The sequence below is a fragment of the Salvelinus fontinalis genome, chromosome 11 (assembly GCF_029448725.1).
Source record: "Salvelinus fontinalis isolate EN_2023a chromosome 11, ASM2944872v1, whole genome shotgun sequence".
Lineage (NCBI taxonomy): Eukaryota > Metazoa > Chordata > Actinopteri > Salmoniformes > Salmonidae > Salvelinus > Salvelinus fontinalis.
The window spans coordinates 14,921,742-14,940,304 of record NC_074675.1 but is presented as its reverse complement, the minus strand read 5'-3'; the positions used below and the strand labels follow the sequence as shown (position 1 = coordinate 14,940,304).

Genomic DNA, 18,563 nt, shown 5'->3' with positions numbered 1-18,563 from the left:
GGATCTCAGACGATACGAAAGATGGTCGAACAGGCTAGTAATAGTGGTTGCAACAATTGCGGCGGATAATTTTAGAAAGAGAGGGTCCAGATTGTCTAGCCCGGCTGATTTGTAGGGGTCCAGATTTTGCAGCGCTTTCAGAACATCAGCTATCTGGATTTGGGTGAAGGAGAAATGGGGGAGGCTTGGATAAGTTGCTGTGGGGGGTTGAGGGCTGTTGACCGGGGTAGGGGTAGCCAGGCGGAAAGCATGGCCAGCCGTAGAAAAATGCTTACCGAAATTCTCAATTTTGGTGGATTTATCAGTGGTGACAGTGTTTCCTAGCCTCAGTGAAGTGGGCAGCTGGGAGGAGGTGCTCTTATTATTCATGGACTTTACAGTGTCCCAAAACTTTTGGGAGTTTGTGCTACAGGATGCAAATTTCTGTTTGAAAAAACAAACCTTTCGCTTTCCTAAATGCCTGTATGTATTGGTTCCTAACTTCCCTGAAAAGTTGCATATCGCGGGGGCTATTCGATGTTAATGCAGTACGCCACTCGATGGTGTCAGAGGAAGGCCAAAAAAATGGTCAAAGACTCCAGTCACCGAAGTCATAGACTGTTCTCTCTGCTACACGCATGGCAAGCAGTACAGGAGAACTAAGTCTAGGTCCAAAAGACTCCTTAACAGTTTCTACCCCCAAGCCATAAGACTGCTGAACAATTAATCAAATGGCCACCTGGACTATTTACATAGACGACCCCTTTGTTTTTCACTAACTCGACTAACCTGTACACCCGCACATTGACTCAGTACCGGTACCCCCTGTATATAGCCTCGGAATTGATATTTTATAGTGTTACTAAATAAACAAAAGTAAAAAATAAAGTAAATATTTTCTTAACTATTTCTTGAACTACATTGTTGGTTAAGGGCTTGTAAGTAAGCATTTCACGATAAGGTCTACACCTGTTGTATTTGGCACAGACACAATTTGATAAGATTTTATCAGTGAAGGAGTGTGCAGTGCTCATTCTCACCAGCAGATGGCATAGCCTGCCACATGTAGGTCAGAATGCTCAAAGCCCAGTTTGAGCCAGTACATGATTAATGGAGCGAGAGCGCAGGGAGCGCGAGAGAGCGAGAGCGCAGGGAGCGCGAGAGAGCGAGAGAGCGAGAGCGCGAGAGCGCGAGAGAGCGCGAGAGAGCGAGAGAGCGCGAGAGAGCGAGAGAGCGAGAGAGCGAGAGAGCGAGAGAGCGCGAGAGCGCGAGAGCGAGAGAGCGCGAGAGCGCGAGAGAGCGAGAGAGCGAGAGAGCGAGAGAGCGAGAGAGCGAGAGAGCGAGAGAGCGAGAGACCAGGGAGCGAGAGACCAGGGAGCGAGAGAGCGAGAGAGCGAGAGACCAGGGAGCGAGAGACCAGGGAGCGAGAGAGCGAGAGAGCGAGAGAGCGAGAGAGCGAGAGAGCGAGAGAGCGAGAGAGCGAGAGAGCGAGAGAGCGAGAGAGCGAGAGAGCGAGAGAGCGAGAGAGCGAGGGAGCGAGAGAGCGAGGGAGCGAGAGACCAGGGAGCGAGAGACCAGGGAGCGAGAGACCAGGGAGCGAGAGACCAGGGAGCGAGAGACCAGGGAGCGAGAGACCAGGGAGCGAGAGACCAGGGAGCGAGAGACCAGGGAGCGAGAGACCAGGGAGCGAGAGACCAGGGAGCGAGAGACCAGGGAGCGAGAGACCAGGGAGCGAGAGACCAGGGAGCGAGAGACCAGGGAGCGAGAGACCAGGGAGCGAGAGACCAGGGAGCGAGAGACCAGGGAGCGAGAGACCAGGGAGCGAGAGACCAGGGAGCGAGAGACCAGGGAGCGAGAGACCAGGGAGCGAGAGACCAGGGAGCGAGAGACCAGGGAGCGAGAGACCAGGGAGCGAGAGGCCATATGGCAGAGGGACCGCACAGAGAGAACCAAACATCCTTTCCAGGAGCACAAGGACTAATTACCAGACCATAACAGAGAGAGCGAGAGAGATGGGGAGGAAGAAAGAGGGAGGGAGAGAAAGATTTTGGCATCTACTCTAAGTGTGGACAGAAGGTTACACGACTGGGGCAAATCATTTCTCCACTGTAGGTCTGTCTGACAGAGAGGAGTGACTGAGCTCATAGCTAGCTGCTTCAGTTAAGTAAGTGTATGTGTGTGTGTGTGTGTATATGTATCTGCCTACCTGTGTGCGCTTCTTGGCCTGTGTGCGCCCGTGTGTCTACCTGCCTACGTGAGTGAGCGTGTGTGTGTCCTTGCCTACGTGCGCCTGCATACGTGTGTACCTGGTCCTCGGTGGCCATGCTCTTCCTCTGCTGAGCAGACTTGTCCATGGCCTCGCTGAGTGACTTGGCGTACTGGACCATGGCTTTGAGCTGGGAGTCAGTCAGCACCCACAGCAGGTCATCTAGGATCAGGATCAGCTTAGAGGCCACCACTTTACAGTCCTTGGACTGGAGATAAACACATTCTACATAGATTATTACATACAAAAGACATTAATACTCATTACAAAAGACAAACATTAATACTCATTATATATAGACCACACACCACATGCTTTATACATACAGGATACAGACACACCACATTTCAGTCCTTCATCTGAAGATACACACATTACTTCTTGTGTTGAACCAAAACAGTGTTTTCAGAAGGTGCATTCATCAATGGGTGATCTAATAAAAGTCATCAGACTAGAGAAAACACACACTCCATATCCATGACTGACTGACTGACGAAAACAGACACTCCATATCCATGACTGACTGACGAAAACAGACACTCCATATCCATGACTGACTGACTGACTGACTGACTGACGAAAACATACACTCCATATCCATGACTGACTGACTGACGAAAACATACACTCCATATCCATGATGACTGACGAAAACATACACTCCATATCCATGACTGACTGACTGACGAAAACAGACACTCCATATCCATGATGACTGACGAAAACATACACTCCATATCCATGACTGACTGACTGACGAAAACAGACACTCCATATCCATGATGACTGACTGACGAAAACAGACACTCCATATCCATGATGACTGACTGACGAAAACAGACACTCCATATCCATGATGACTGACTGACGAAAACAGACACTCCATATCCATGATGACTGACTGACGAAAACAGACACTCCATATCCATGATGACTGACGAAAACATACACTCCATATCCATGACTGACTGACTGACGAAAACAGACACTCCATATCCATGACTGACTGACTGACTGACTGACTGACGAAAACAGACACTCCATATCCATGATGACTGACGAAAACATACACTCCATATCCATGACTGACTGACTGACTGACTGACTGACTGACGAAAACAGACACTCCATATCCATGACTGACTGACTGACGAAAACATACACTCCATATCCATGACTGACTGACTGACGAAAACAGACACTCCATATCCATGACTGACTGACTGACTGACGGAAACAGACACTCCATATCCATGACTGACTGACTGACGAAAACAGACACTCCATATCCATGACTGACTGACTGACGAAAACAGACACTCCATATCCATGACTGACTGACTGACTGACGGAAACAGACACTCCATATCCATGACTGACTGACTGACTGAAACAGACACTCCATATCCATGATGACTGACTGACTGACGAAAACAGACACTCCATATCCATGACTGACTGACTGACTGACTGACTGACTGACTGACACAGACACTCCATATCCATGACTGACTGACTGACTGACACAGACACTCCATATCCATGACTGACTGACTGACTGAAACAGACACTCCATATCCATGACTGACTGACTGACTGACTGACTGACACAGACACTCCATATCCATGATGACTGACTGACTGACTGACGAAAACAGACACTCCATATCCATGACTGACTGACTGACTGACTGACGAAAACAGACACTCCATATCCATGACTGACTGACTGACTGACGAAAACAGACACTCCATATCCATGACTGACTGACTGACGAAAACAGACACTCCATATCCATGACTGACTGACTGACTGACTGACGAAAACAGACACTCCATATCCATGACTGACTGACTGACTGACTGACTGACTGACTGACTGACTGACTGGAGAAAACAGACACTCCATATCCATGACTGACTGGAGAAAGTACATACTCAGCACACATTCATCTGGTACATCTTTGTTTTCACACACACAGACAAAGGAGTGTGCATACAACCCACACACACTTATCTGTTTAAACACACAGTGGCTGCAGGGATTGCTGGTGTGTGAGATAAAGATCTGTTTACTGAAGCTGATTCTGCAGGCTGTTGACCCACAGTGTTCTCTATTCTATTAGACCAAGGACTGTTCTGAGTGTGAGTGTGACTGCGCCGTGTGTGTGTGTCGTACCCGTCTCTTGAGAGCAACTGATCTTGGACTGGTTGGTGATGAGGCGGATGTGTGTGCGTGTGACTGCGTCGTATGTGCAGTGTGTGTCCTACCAGTCTCTTCAGAGTGCCACTGATTTCGGGTCAGTGTGTATCAGTGTGCTTTGTGTGCGTCCTACCGGCCTCTTCAGAGTGACATCTAATCTTGGACTGGTTGGTGATGAGGCAGGTGTGTGTGTTTGCACCCAAGTGTGTTGATGTGTTTCCTTGCCCGCATGTCTGCATGTGTGTGGCGTATTGTACCCGTCTTTTCAGGGTGACTCTGATCTTGGACTGGTTGGTGATCAGGCGGATGGGGGCACTCAGCATCTCGTTCTGGGCACTCTGGATGGCGTCCGCCTCGATGCGGATCATCTGCCAGCTGATCTCCTTAAACGTCAGGATCTGAGGGACGCACAGGTAGCCATGGTTACACACACACACATTGGGTTACCGTGGTTACACACACACTTCCATGCCATGTGTGTATGCAGTGCACCCACCTCTCCTCTGTGTGGGTCCTGTATGCGTGTGAAGCGGAGGTCTGACAGGCTCCAGCTGGTGTTGACAGAGTAGACCTGCAGCTGGCTCAACTCAAAGGAGGCGTTGAACGCCTTGGCACTGATCTTCACCACGATGGAGTTGATGGACAGAGAGATGCCCTCCACCACCTTCTCAGCAAAGCCATACTCACTGGGGGAGTGGGGGAAGAGGAGGAGGTAGGCAATTGAAGGCTGGATTTGGATGAACTGAATGCAGGTGTTTTTTAGTCAAGTATTTTTCAGCCCCATCGCACGTGGACAGGCAGACAAACACCACACACTTACTCACTCATGCACACACAACTACTCTCTGAAGGGGGGGGAGAAAAAGAGAGCCAGCTCCCACCTTTGCCCCGAGGCCGTTGCTATGGGAGATGGGCCGTTGGGAGGGCGGGGCTCATCACAGGTGCTCATCTCCATTACCACCTTGTCCAGGGTCTGGGAGACAGAGATGCAGACGATTACCACACACACACACACACACACACACACACACCAGGGCTAGACATTAAAGGTTGTCTGCTTGCCCGTGCAAGTAAAAACAATTGTCAGACATGAAGAACATAGATTAAGTTGGAATGGACAAGAAAATAAAAAAAGGTTTGGGATTTTTGCACAATGAGGCTATCAGAAGTGGATGAGTGTCATCCAGATACAGTGTGTAGCACACTGGCCTCAATCTCTGCAGAGCACTTCAGAGGAGAATTATTGTAGGCCTTTATTGACAGGCACGTGCGGTCTTTCAATCACAGTCACGAGATGTGTTTTTGAGATCAAAGCGAACATACCCGTGTTTGCACATTTGTTGATATTTATTGCTAATTAATGATTTATTTGCCCAGTTATAGCTCATTTTTTTGTCAGCAATGCAAATCCTAAAAAAAGTAATGGTGTTCACATCACTTGCGTGTGCCAGTGGGCCGTTGTCAGAGGGGGGAGAGAGAGAGAGGCATTTGTGCAGCAGGTAAAATAACAGTGTAGTTTGTCTGGTTAACTATACTGAACAAAAATATAAAAGGCAAGATGCAACATATCAGGAAATTAGTCAATTGAAATAAATTCATTAGGTCCTAATCTATGGATTTCACATGACTGGGCAGGGGCAGAGCCATGGGTGGGGATAGGCCCGCCCATTGGGAAGCCAGGCCCAGCCAATCAGAATGAGTTTTTCCCAACAATATGGCTTTATTACAGGCAGCGATCCCGCAGGTGAAGAACCCGGATGTGGAGGTCTTGGGCTGGCGTGGTTACACGTGGTCTGAGGTTGTGAGGCCGGTTGGAAGTACTGCCAAATTCTCTAAAACGACCTTGAAGGCAGCTTATGGTATGGAAATGAACAGTCAATTCTCTGCCAACAGCTCTGGTGGACATTCCTGCAGTCAACATGCCAATTGTACGCTCCCTCAAAACTTAAGACATCTGTGGCCTTTTATTGTCCCTAGCAAAAGATGCACCTGTGTAATGAGCATGCTGTTAATCAGCTTCTTGATATGCAAAGGAGAAATGCTCACTAACAGGGATGTAAAAATGTATACTTTTTTTCAGCTCATGAAACCAACACTTAACATGTTGTTTATATTTTTGTTCAGTGTAGATGGCCAATTCAAAACATATTGTAGTTTGTCTGGTTATCTCGCTAGTTAGCTATTAGCATGTATTAATGTCATTGTCATATCCGATGTCCTAAAATAACTTTCCACCGGCACTTGTGTATAACCGCAAATGGCCGACACACAGTTGATACAGGTGCATAGTTGATGAAACCAGTGCTGCATACTCCAAGTGAAAAACAGTCACAAACGCACAAAATTGGCTTGGATTCTCCTCTATTCAATACTGGCCATGTAATTCTGACAATTTTAAATACACTGCTCAAAAAAATAAAGGGAACACTTAAACAACACAATGTAACTCCAAGTCAATCACACTTCTGTGAAATCAAACTGTCCACTTAGGAAGCAACACTGATTGACAATACATTTCACATGCTGTTGTGCAAATGGAATAGACAAAAGGTGGAAATTATAGGCAATTAGCAAGACACCCCCAAAACAGGAGTGATTCTGCAGGTGGTGACCACAGACCACTTCTCAGTTCCTATGCTTCCTGGCTGATGTTTTGGTCACTTTTGAATGCTGGCGGTGCTCTCACTCTAGTGGTAGCATGAGACTGAGTCTACAACCCACACAAGTGGCTCAGGTAGTGCAGCTCATCCAGGATGGCACATCAATGCGAGCTGTGGCAAAAAGGTTTGCTGTGTCTGTCAGCGTAGTGTCCAGAGCATGAAGGCGCTACCAGGAGACAGGCCAGTACATCAGGAGACGTGGAGGAGACTGTAGGAGGGCAACAACCCAGCAGCAGGACCGCTACCTCCGCCTTTGAGCAGGAGGAGCACTGCCAGAGCCCTGCATAATGACCTCCAGCAGGCCACAAATGTGCATGTGTCTGCTCAATCGGTCAGAAACAGACTCCATGAGGGTGGTATGAGGGCCCGACGTCCACAGGTGGGGGTTGTGCTTACAGCCCAACACCGTGCAGGACGTTTGGCATTTGCCAGAGAACACCAAGATTGGCAAATTCGCCACTGGTGCCCTGTGCTCTTCACAGATGAAAGCAGGTTCACACTGAGCACATGTGACAGACGTGACAGAGTCTGAGGGGGGGGGGGGGGGGGGGGCGCATGACTCGGCCTTCGCCTCCCGAGCACGTTGGGGAGTTGCAGCGACGAGACAAAATCAAAATAGGGGAGAAAAAAGGGGAAACAATTTTGTTCTAAACAAACTGCACTCCCAGTAGCTCTCCAGATGGAGGGTTGACGGAGCCCGTGTTTTATACAGTAGCTCTCCAGATGGAGGGTTGACGGAGCCCGTGTTTTATACAGTAGCTCTCCAGATGGAGGGTTGACGGAGCCCGTGTTTTATACAGTAGCTCTCCAGATGGAGGGTTGACGGAGCCCGTGTTTTATACAATAGCTCTCCAGATGGAGGGTTGACGGAGCCCGTGTTTTATACAGTAGCTCTCCAGATGGAGGGTTGACGGAGCCCGTGTTTTATACAATAGCTCTCCAGATGGAGGGTTGACGGAGCCCGTGTTTTATACAGTAGCTCTCCAGATGGAGGGTTGACGGAGCCCGTGTTTTATACAGTAGCTCTCCAGATGGAGGGTTGACGGAGCACGTGTTTTATACAGTAGCTCTCCAGATGGAGGGTTGACGGAGCCCGTGTTTTATACAGTAGCTCTCCAGATGGAGGGTTGACGGAGCCCGTGTTTTATACAGTAGCTCTCCAGATGGAGGGTTGACGGAGCCCGTGTTTTATACAGTAGCTCTCCAGATGGAGGGTTGACGGAGCCCGTGTTTTATACAATAGCTCTCCAGATGGAGGGTTGACGGAGCCCGTGTTTTATACAGTAGCTCTCCAGATGGAGGGTTGACGGAGCCCGTGTTTTATACAATAGCTCTCCAGATGGAGGGTTGACGGAGCCCGTGTTTTATACAGTAGCTCTCCAGATGGAGGGTTGACGGAGCCCGTGTTTTATACAATAGCTCTCCAGATGGAGGGTTGACGGAGCCCGTGTTTTATACAGTAGCTCTCCAGATGGAGGGTTGACGGAGCCCGTGTTTTATACAATAGCTCTCCAGATGGAGGGTTGACGGAGCCCGTGTTTTATACAGTAGCTCTCCAGATGGAGGGTTGACGGAGCCCGTGTTTTATACAGTAGCTCTCCAGATGGAGGGTTGACGGAGCACGTGTTTTATACAGTAGCTCTCCAGATGGAGGGTTGACGGAGCCCGTGTTTTATACAGTAGCTCTCCAGATGGAGGGTTGACGGAGCCCGTGTTTTATACAGTAGCTCTCCAGATGGAGGGTTGACGGAGCACGTGTTTTATACAGTAGCTCTCCAGATGGAGGGTTGACGGAGCACGTGTTTTATACAGTAGCTCTCCAGATGGAGGGTTGACGGAGCACGTGTTTTATACAGTAGCTCTCCAGATGGAGGGTTGACGGAGCACGTGTTTTATACAGTAGCTCTCCAGATGGAGGGTTGACGGAGCACGTGTTTTATACAGTAGCTCTCCAGATGGAGGGTTGACGGAGCACGTGTTTTATACAATAGGCTATCAGGGCAGTATTTTACTTTGTGGGGAGTTAAGTGCCTTGCTCAAGGCCACAACGGCAGGAGACGGTGTATAATACATGGGATCAGAGAGCAGCAGCCTTCCATTTCTCAATACCAGTGATAATAATGAAGGTTATTTTGGTTCCTTGCGTCATACAACACAATCCTCAGTCACCTTATTTGCCCATGATGTTACGTGCCTTTTTTTTTTTAGGGGGGGGGGGGACAAGTGGCTAAAACAGTTGTAATGTTTCAGCAATAGGGGGAAGAGGGCGGGACTTACCAGAGAGATGGGGTGGGTCTTCAGCTTGGTCCATGGGATCTGTCAATGAAGACAAGGAATTAGAGTCAGGCAGTCAAGCTCAGATAAGTGACAGTAATATTGGTTCAATATCATACACCTGCAATCTAGTCGGCCCAACAACATCGGCACAGCCAAAATATGATCATATTTTCTTGTAATTAACCTATGTGCTAAATAGTCCCATATTCCTTATATATTTTTCTGAAATACATATGAATGTGTCTATTCCTGAAATAAATGTAATCGCTGTGAATGTAAATCAGCTGAAATGAATGGAATTGGGCCGCTCCAAGAGAATGAATCAAGGAGACAGTCTAGAGAAGCAGTCAGAGTGCCAGCACATTCCACTCCTCCCCAAACTACACTAATCCCTCGGAGCGGACCCGCTTAATCATGCCCGTGTCAAATCAAATAGCTTTTACGCCAAAGAGTAATCTGCAGATTTGGGCATGTTCATCTACCCCCACGAGTGACTCCCCTTTAAAAGGCTATAAACACTGAAATAAATATTTAGATAAGTGACGCTAATTGAATTACTACACTAAAACTGTATTTAACTTCTTCAGTCATTGTACTGAAATGGTTTAGCAGAGCCTGCACCTGTAGGTGAGGTTGGAGTAGAGATTTAGACAAGGAGATGAACAGTTTTTGGGTGCCTGAGTTGTGGGTTTGTGTGTCCGCTCCAATGAGGATGGGCATGTGTATTGTAACAGAAGATGGTGTGCGCAACTGTATGCGTGTTGGCATCTAAATCAGACAGGCTATAGAAGAGATCACTCTAAGAGTTAGAGGAGTTAAACTACAGCTGGGGGACCCACACACCCTCTTTTTCTCTCTAGATCAGTGGGAGCTATGAGCTGCAGGTTCCGCTTGGCCCAAGCCCACTGGTCCTCCCCGGCTAAGTGGGCCCAAGCCCACTATTTCACTGTTCCTATTGGCTAAATGACCAGAACTCTGTGACGCACTGGCAAAAAGCCAAGGACTAACGTGGTGGCCTCTAAGCTGATCCTGATCCTAGATGACCTGCTGTGGGTGCTGACTGACTCCCAGCTCAAAGCCATGGTCCAGTACGCCAAGTCACTCAGCGAGGCCATGGACAAGTCTGCTCACCAGAGGAAGAGCATGGCCACCGAGGACCAGGTACACAGACGCGCATGCAAGCACGCATTACCTCAATGATTGGGCCATTACGACTGCAGCATTGCACCAAGGACAATGCACAGCGAGTGTGACACATCAATAAAACTAAGTTAGTGACACTCAATGGGCCTCGTCTAGGAAAACAGCCAGACAGACTTAACTTGAGGCAATTTCAGAAGACAAAACTTTATCCTTTCACAGTTTCATCGCTGGGCGGCTCCCCACTCTACTTGTTAGAATATATTGCCTGCTATGTAAAAAGGAAGGTCATGAGACAGGGATAAGATAAAGTTCCGAGACAGCAGAGCGTTAGCATTAGCGCAAAGAAAACAGAGGGGGTTTCAGAAGAGGAAGGAGAATGCTGGTAGTAGAGACCTGTAGTAGAGATGCTGCTCCATTCACTCCAGGGAGTGTCAGATGTGCGCATACAGACATTCACACACACAGTTCCTCTCAGTGCACTTCTATATCCACCGCTATCATTACGATGGAGGCAAAGGAGAATGAAAGAGAGTGGGAGAGAGTGAGATTGGGGGGTGAGAGAGGGTGGGCAGGGGGAGAGAGATGAGGTAGCAGACAGTAAAATTGAAATATGGACTAAGATGGTGGGGTCCATCTGAGGAGCGGGACAAAGGGCGAAAGCACTGCCCAGAGTGCAGGTGTGTGTGTCTCCCTCTCTCTTACCCGGATGGCAGCCTTGTTGCAGCCCACTTTGTTGATGGCCAGCCAGGTGGGCAGGTCCAACATGCTCTGCAGAACCTCCTCATCCAGCTCCAGGTTGGTGAGCTGGCCCTCGCCCTTCAACGTGCTCAGGTTGATCTTGTCTGGGGACAGGTTCTTAGCAAACCTGCAGGGGGAGGAGGAAGGAGAGGGGAAAATTAGTATTGTTGTTATTCATTCAACATCAAGGAAAGAAGCCCTTAACATACATCATCATAACTACAAATACAAGACACCCTTGCTTTTGGGAGGGAGAGACTAAGCTTAAGATAGACAGGTTAAATGCAATTCCCTCTCCTTTATTGGCACAATTCATTAGAGTACAGTCCCTCTCTCCCTCACCACCAGGGAGAAGAGAGAAAAATAAAGGCAGTTGGCACACAGTTCGGACACTCATCGGACAAGAAAGATAATGGACAAGGAAAGAAAGACAGAAGAGAGGGGGATAGTCTAGAAGAGACAAGGGAGCCAACCAAATCAGCCTGTTAAAAGTGGTGAGCAAACTTTTATTTTTTTGTTGTTGATCAATTAAAGTTATTTTACAGAAAACTAATTAACAACAGACTTTCTGCATGCTTATTGGGAAGGGCACTCAACATGCTCGGCACTGACAAATGACTGAAGTTTAGCTGAAAGAAATTGATATTAAGAAGATAGTGGGAACTGTTTTGTTAGACTTCAGTGCAGCTTTTGATGTCATTGATCATAACCTATTGCTGAAAAAAACATAGGTGTTATCGATTAGCATCATCTGCCTTATGGACTGAGAGTTACCTATTTAATAAAACTCAGAGGGTTTTCGTTAATGGAAGCCTATCTCATTCAAATTAATTTCAGTGTGGTGTACCGCAGGGCAGCCTGCTGGGCCATTGTTTTCTGTTTTTACAAATGACCTTCCACTGACCTTGAATAAGGCCTGTGTGTCAATGTACGATGACGACTCAACAGTATACACGTCGGCTACAACAGTAAAATAAATAACTGACACTCTTAACATTGATCTCCAGTCAGTTTTAGAATTGGTAACTAGCAATAGGCTGGTGCTAAATATCAAAACTAATAGCATAATTTTGGGGAGAAATTACTCTCTCAACACTAAACCTTTTTTAAATCTATTATTGAATAATGTGGCTATTGAGCAAGTTGAGGAGACTAAACTGCTGGGTGTAACCCTAGATAGCAAGCTTTCATGATCAAAACATACACTCAATGGTTGCTAAAATGAGAAGAGGTCTGTCCAGACAGATCCTACAGGCCCTAGTTTTGTTGCACCTTGACTACTGCCCAGCTGTGTGGTCATGTGTGGCAAAGGACACAGATAAATTGCAGTTGATTCAGACCAAAGCAGCACGTATCGCACTTAGATGTACACGGAGGGTGAATGTCAGTAACATGCACGTCAATCTCTCCTGCCTCAAAGTTGAGGATAGATTGACTGCATCACTATTGGTCTTTGTGTGAGGTGTGATGTGTTGAAGGTACCGAACTGTCTGTTCTTGCAGTTGGCACACAGTTTGGACACTCATCGGTACAACACAAGACATGCAATCAGGTCTCTTCAAAGTCCCCAGGTCCAGAACAGAGGCTGGGAAACACAGTGTTAAATAGTCATGACTACATGGAACTCTGCCACCCCAGGTAACTCAAGCTAGGATTAAAAACAGATAAAAAGAACACCTAACTGCACAAAGGGCCCTGTGGAGAGACAACCATGTTTTATATACATCTCTTGAATTGTAATTTGCACTGTACTATGTATTAGACCTAGATATTGTGCATATACTGATATGTAGGCTAGGTGGGATGTTTTAAATGTATGTATTTCAGTCCTTGACTAATAATGTTCTGTACTAGGTCATGTTTCATGTGGACCCCAGGAAGAGTAGCTGATGCTTTTTCAGCGGCTAATGGGGATCCTAATAAATACCAGTACCCAGGGGAGAGGCCAGATAGTAAAACAGAGAGAGATGAGGTAGGCCTATAGGTATGTTATGGAACATTATAGAGTTCTGCTGAAAGTCAAAGTACAGACTTGGAAAAGAGGGAGACAGTGACATGTCTGCTGCCTCTTAAAACAACCGTACTCATGGGTGTGTGTGAACTTTGGGGTCACACTGTCTCAACTGTAAGGGTTTCCCAACTCATATCTTTCAGAGGTAGCACAGCCAATGAGTGTGTGTCCTGGGTGCGCATGGGTGGGTTCCATCGCTAGGTCCCGCTCAAAGCTCCAACACACACTGTGCCCATGACCTTGTGCCATAGTCCCTAGACTCCCTAACACAGTTTGTGGTTAGTAGTTAGCCAAACACCCACATACCAGGCAAAAGGTCATTGTCTTAATTACTGTTTACAGATAAAGAATTCCCAGTAACCCAGACAGATTTTATCAATCCACATTACACACAACAACCTGTGTGTGTTCGTACACCACAAGTGTGTGTGTCCATATACAGCCTGTTTGACTACGTTAACTCTCATTTTATCGATCTACATTACACCACAACCTAAGCACGACGACACACTGTCAACACACACACAAATGTTATTGAAGCAGACTGCCACAGTTTGACTGCTGTAATCTTGTTAGCTACCTGGTTGGCAGGCAGCTAATCTGACACAGATAGATAGAAGCACCATGCTCTTAAATAGAACCAGATCTAAAAGCTCCCAACTGTGCTGCAACATTCAGCCAACATTTAAATAACATCCTTTAACCAATATTTTAATAACCGCTAGACAGATTCACAACTCTGATACAACCGATGGCCTGGTAACTTATATAGCATGATTCATTTGTGGAGGGTAAGTTGATCCTAGATCTGTGATTTGGGGCAGCAACTCCCTTTCTAGTAAATTATTCATCTAGTCAAGACTCTCAGCAGAGCGTGCGGAGCAGAGGAACAGTGTGAACGGGCCACACACACACACGCGCGCGCACGCGAGAGAGAGAGTTCTGGTACAGCGAACTCTTATACTTCGGTCAGTTGTGTTGCGGACTGTGGCCATAAGGAAGTTGCAAGATCCGATCAGTTTCTCTGGCCTATCACACGCGCGCCCAGACAGAATGACTGGAAACAGCTCATTAAACTTCCCCTGTACCTACCTCATTCCTGATCAAGCTTTTGTTTAGGTAGTTCCCTTATATGGGCTAACCTTTCTAGGAGATCTTTTTTAGTTTTTTCTAATGTAGGTTACTTTTCTGCCGAGTGGGTTCTACAGTCGTGGCCAAAAGTTGAGAATGACACAAATATTAATTTTCAAAGTCTGCTGCCTCAGTTTGTATGATGGCAATTTGCATATACTCCAGAATGTTATAAAGAGTGATCAGATGAAATTGCAATTAATTGCAAAGTCCCTCCTTGCCATGCAAATGAACTGAATACCCAAAAAACATTTCCACTGCATTTCAGACATGCCACAAAAGGACCAGCTGACATGTCAGTGATTCTCTCGTTAACACAGGTGTGAGTGTTGACGAGGACAAGGCTGGAGATCACTCTGTCATGCTGATTGAGGTCAAATAACAGACAGGAAGCTTCAAAAGGAGGGTGGTGCTTGAAATCATTGTTCTTCCTCTGTCAATCATGGTTACCTGCAAGGAAACACGTGCCGTCATCATTGCTTTGCACAAAAAGGGCTTCACAGGCAAGGATATTGCTGCCAGTAAGATTGCACCTAAATTAACCATTTATCGGATCATCAAAAACTTCAAGGAGAGCGGTTCAATTGTTGTGAATCCTTCAGGGCGCCCAAGAAAGTCCAGCAAGCGCCAGGACCGTCTCCTAAAGTTGATTCAGCTGCGGGATCAGGGCACCACCAGTACAGTGCTTGCTTGGGAATGGCAGCAGGCAGGTGTGAGTGCATCTGCACGCAAGGTGAGGCTAAGACTTTTGGAGGATGGCCTGGTGTCAAGGGCAGCAAAAGAAGCCACTTCTCTCCAGAAAAAACATCAGACTGATATTCTGCAAAAGTTACAGGGATTGGACTGCTGAGGACTGGGGTAAAGTGATTTTTTCTGATGAATCCCCTTTCCGATTGTTTGGGGCAGCTGGAAAAAAAGCTTGTCCGGAGAAGACAAGGTGAGCGCCACCATCAGTCCTGTGTCATACCAGCAGTAAAGTATCCTGAGAACATTCATGTGTGGGGTTGCTTCTCAGCCAAGGGGAGTGGGATCACTCACGATTTTGCCTAAGAACACAGCCATGAATAAAGAATGGTACCAACACATCCTCCGAGAGCAACTTCTCCCAACCATCCAGGAACAGTTTGGTGACGAACAATGCTTTTTCCAGCATGATGGAGCACCTTGCCATAAGGCAAAAGTGATAACTAAGTGGCTCGGGGAACAAAACATTGATATTGTGGGTCCATGGCCAGGAAACTCCCCAGACCTTAATCCCATTGAGAACTTGTGGTCAATCCTCAAGAGGCGGGTGGACAAACAAAACCCCACAAATTCTGACAAACTCCAAGCATTGATTATGCAAGAATGGGCTGCCATCAGTCAGGATATGGCCCAGAAGTTAATTAACAGCATGCCAGGGCGGATTGCAGAGGTCTTGAAAAAGAAGGGTCAACACTGCAAATATTGACTCTTGCATCAACTTCATGTAATTGTCAATAAAAGCCTTTGACACTTATGACATGCTTGTAATTATACTTCAGTATTCCATAGTAACATCTGACAAAAATATCTAAAGATACTGAAGCAGCAAACTTTGTGGAAATTAATATTTGTGTCATTCTCAAAACTTTTGGCCACGACTGTAGAAGTTCCATGACTAAATTGTGTGCTGATCTTTGTTGGCTGTTTTGTTCAGTCTCAAATGGGACAAAAAAATATTAGAAGACAGTAAAAATACCCTAAAACATTGTTAGAATCTGCCCTAGAGTAGAGGTATTAAATAAATTATTTTACAACCGAAGTTGAAGGAGACTAACTGGATTGAGGTGGATGATTAGGTGGCTGAGGTATTAGGCGAGGCCAGGTTAAATTAAGCCAAGGCACCAGGGTTAACACCCATACTCCTCATTTATATTAGCATGATTCACCCACTCTTCACCGTCATAGCTGGTGTTGGTGTGTGTTTTTATTACACACACAACTTTTGGCCATGGTCTCTACAGGTTTTGTAATTGGGGCCTGTAAGGCTAACCTTCTCCCTGCTTCCATCAGAGCCATAAATATTACATTGCTCCGGAGCCCTGTGTGTGCGCCATTCGGTTGGCCACACGGTTCGTTGCTGATGTGTGTATTGTCGTCGGACCCACAGGAGATCCCCCACCTTTGACTGATTCAATCTAAACAAGGGATGACAAGGTCACTTTGTCTGGCGCAACCTTCCTCAGGATACACAGACACACATGTGGGTTATTCTTTGAGGGATAAACCAGTCGCCTGGCAGAACGTATTCAATTCAGTAGTCTCGGCAAAGATAGAAAGTGTGTGTGTGCGCACGAGTCCATTCTTCAGATTAAATTAGAAAATCAACTTGATTAGATGAACCTATGATCTAACTGCAGATGATCTGTTTCTGTTCTCACAACTCACTGGAAATAGACCAATGAAACCTGCCCTGGTGCTGGAGTAATGGCCTTGATTTTATTAAGCCTAAGTAACGCTTGTGTCCAATCTGACAACACGGTCTTCATTGAGTTGGCGTGTGTGCTCCTAACAATGTCTTTACTCTATTAAACATGTGGCCGTTATCACAACACTGCCTTCTGTTAGTGTTTTCATATTGTTTCAGAGTCTATTCCATGAAGTGGACTAGTATATTGGATATTGTTCACCTATCACCATTTTAGCACTATTGGTTAGAGCCTGTAAGTAAGCATTTCACTGTAAGGTCGGCTACAGCGCACGTGACACAAACTGATTTGATAGTGGCGCGTCCATTTTGAAAACACTGTCTTAAGTCTTCTAGTTAATGTCCTTATATCATGTGTTCCAATTGGTTTCTTCTTCACTATCAAGTACACTAGCATCCATTTTGGATACACTATTTTCTATGAGTTATTGTGGAGAAAATAGGCCTTATTTCTTTATTGCAAATGACGCCCAAGTCTTTAAGCTAGTAAAGTAGACCTAACTCCACAAAGGCTGTGTGTTAAACGGTTTCCCTTCGAGAAGCAACTCATTCCATTAGTCACTTTTGTTTCCTGTGTTGCTTTTGACTGAGCCTGCAAAGCTGGTTAGCACAAGCAGGTTTGAATGAATAAGGAAATAACTGAATTCCAAAACTTCAGCACCTTTTTCCCAAAGCATGTTCCTCACTGTCATTTTTGGAATGTTCTTAGATTAAAACACTCTTCCTAGCCAGCCCCTTTCCATCTTCTCTCTCCGACTCTGACCCTGTGGTTCATATTTTTATTTAGCGGCTGTGTGTGTCACAGTGTGTGTGTAGGTATCCCTCCATCTATCATCCGCCCATCAGTCCAGTCACATTCCTGCACGCATCATCAAGCCGTGCCACAGAGACCAATAGTTGAATCAAATGTTAGTGCTGGGCTAGAACAAAAATGTTCACCAACAGTTAGGGTCCCCTAGGAATGAAATGTTGAGGAGTAACACTGACATAGCCTGCCAGACAGAGGAGAAGATAAGATGTAAAGAGAAAGAGATGGACAGATACATCGAGAGAAAGACAGACGGGGCTAGAGCTGAGCATGTGACTGAAGCAACGTTGACACCTGATCACAGTGAGCCTCAGTAGAATGAATATTTAACAGCACAGGCCAGGGCTCCCAGACGCACTCAATACTGACTGGACCACACACACACACACACACACACACACCTCTGTGTGTGTTTTCTTTAAGGTCACATCAGTGTGTGTGTGTGTGTTGTTTATGCGTGCACGTTTAAGAGTCTCTGCGTGTGTGTGCATGTAACCCCAGACCTTGCTGTGTCTGGCCCTGGTCGTCGATACCTGAGCCTATTGGTTTAATGGGGAGAGGGACATCATCAACTCACCCTTGGGACCACCTGAGAGCAGCACACTGTTGGTGGAAACACCTCACACCACCAGCCACACTCACATTGTGTGTGTGTGTGTGTTCCCAAAGGCCAATGTTTTGACATACAACAAGGCCTCGAAGGCAAGAGTCAGCCTTTCTCTCTTGCCTTCAGGAGTTCATTGCAGATAGAAACACTCCTAGTATAGAGCGGACATGATGTTATCCTAGTCTACATGACAGAGAAGCATGGCTGTTCTACATTATATATTTCTATCTGAACATTGATATGTTGCACCTCATTGAGTGGAACCCTGGTGAATATGCCCCAAGCATTGAC

At 46.5% G+C, this 18,563-nt stretch overlaps 1 protein-coding gene across 3 annotated transcripts in view; it reads right to left on the bottom strand.

The window, feature by feature from the left end:
• Positions 1–18,563, bottom strand: part of LOC129865136 (bridge-like lipid transfer protein family member 3B) — a 51,587-nt gene that overhangs the window by 28,991 nt on the left and 4,033 nt on the right. For all 3 annotated transcript variants that reach the window (XM_055937637.1, XM_055937638.1, XM_055937639.1), the window contains exons 2-7: positions 11,231–11,393; positions 9,386–9,424; positions 5,330–5,421; positions 4,945–5,134; positions 4,706–4,846; positions 2,286–2,453 (exon numbers count right to left, since the gene is read on the bottom strand). In XM_055937637.1, coding sequence (XP_055793612.1) covers positions 2,286–2,453; positions 4,706–4,846; positions 4,945–5,134; positions 5,330–5,421; positions 9,386–9,424; positions 11,231–11,393 — 793 coding nt within the window. The remainder of the gene's footprint in view (positions 1–2,285; positions 2,454–4,705; positions 4,847–4,944; positions 5,135–5,329; positions 5,422–9,385; positions 9,425–11,230; positions 11,394–18,563) is intronic.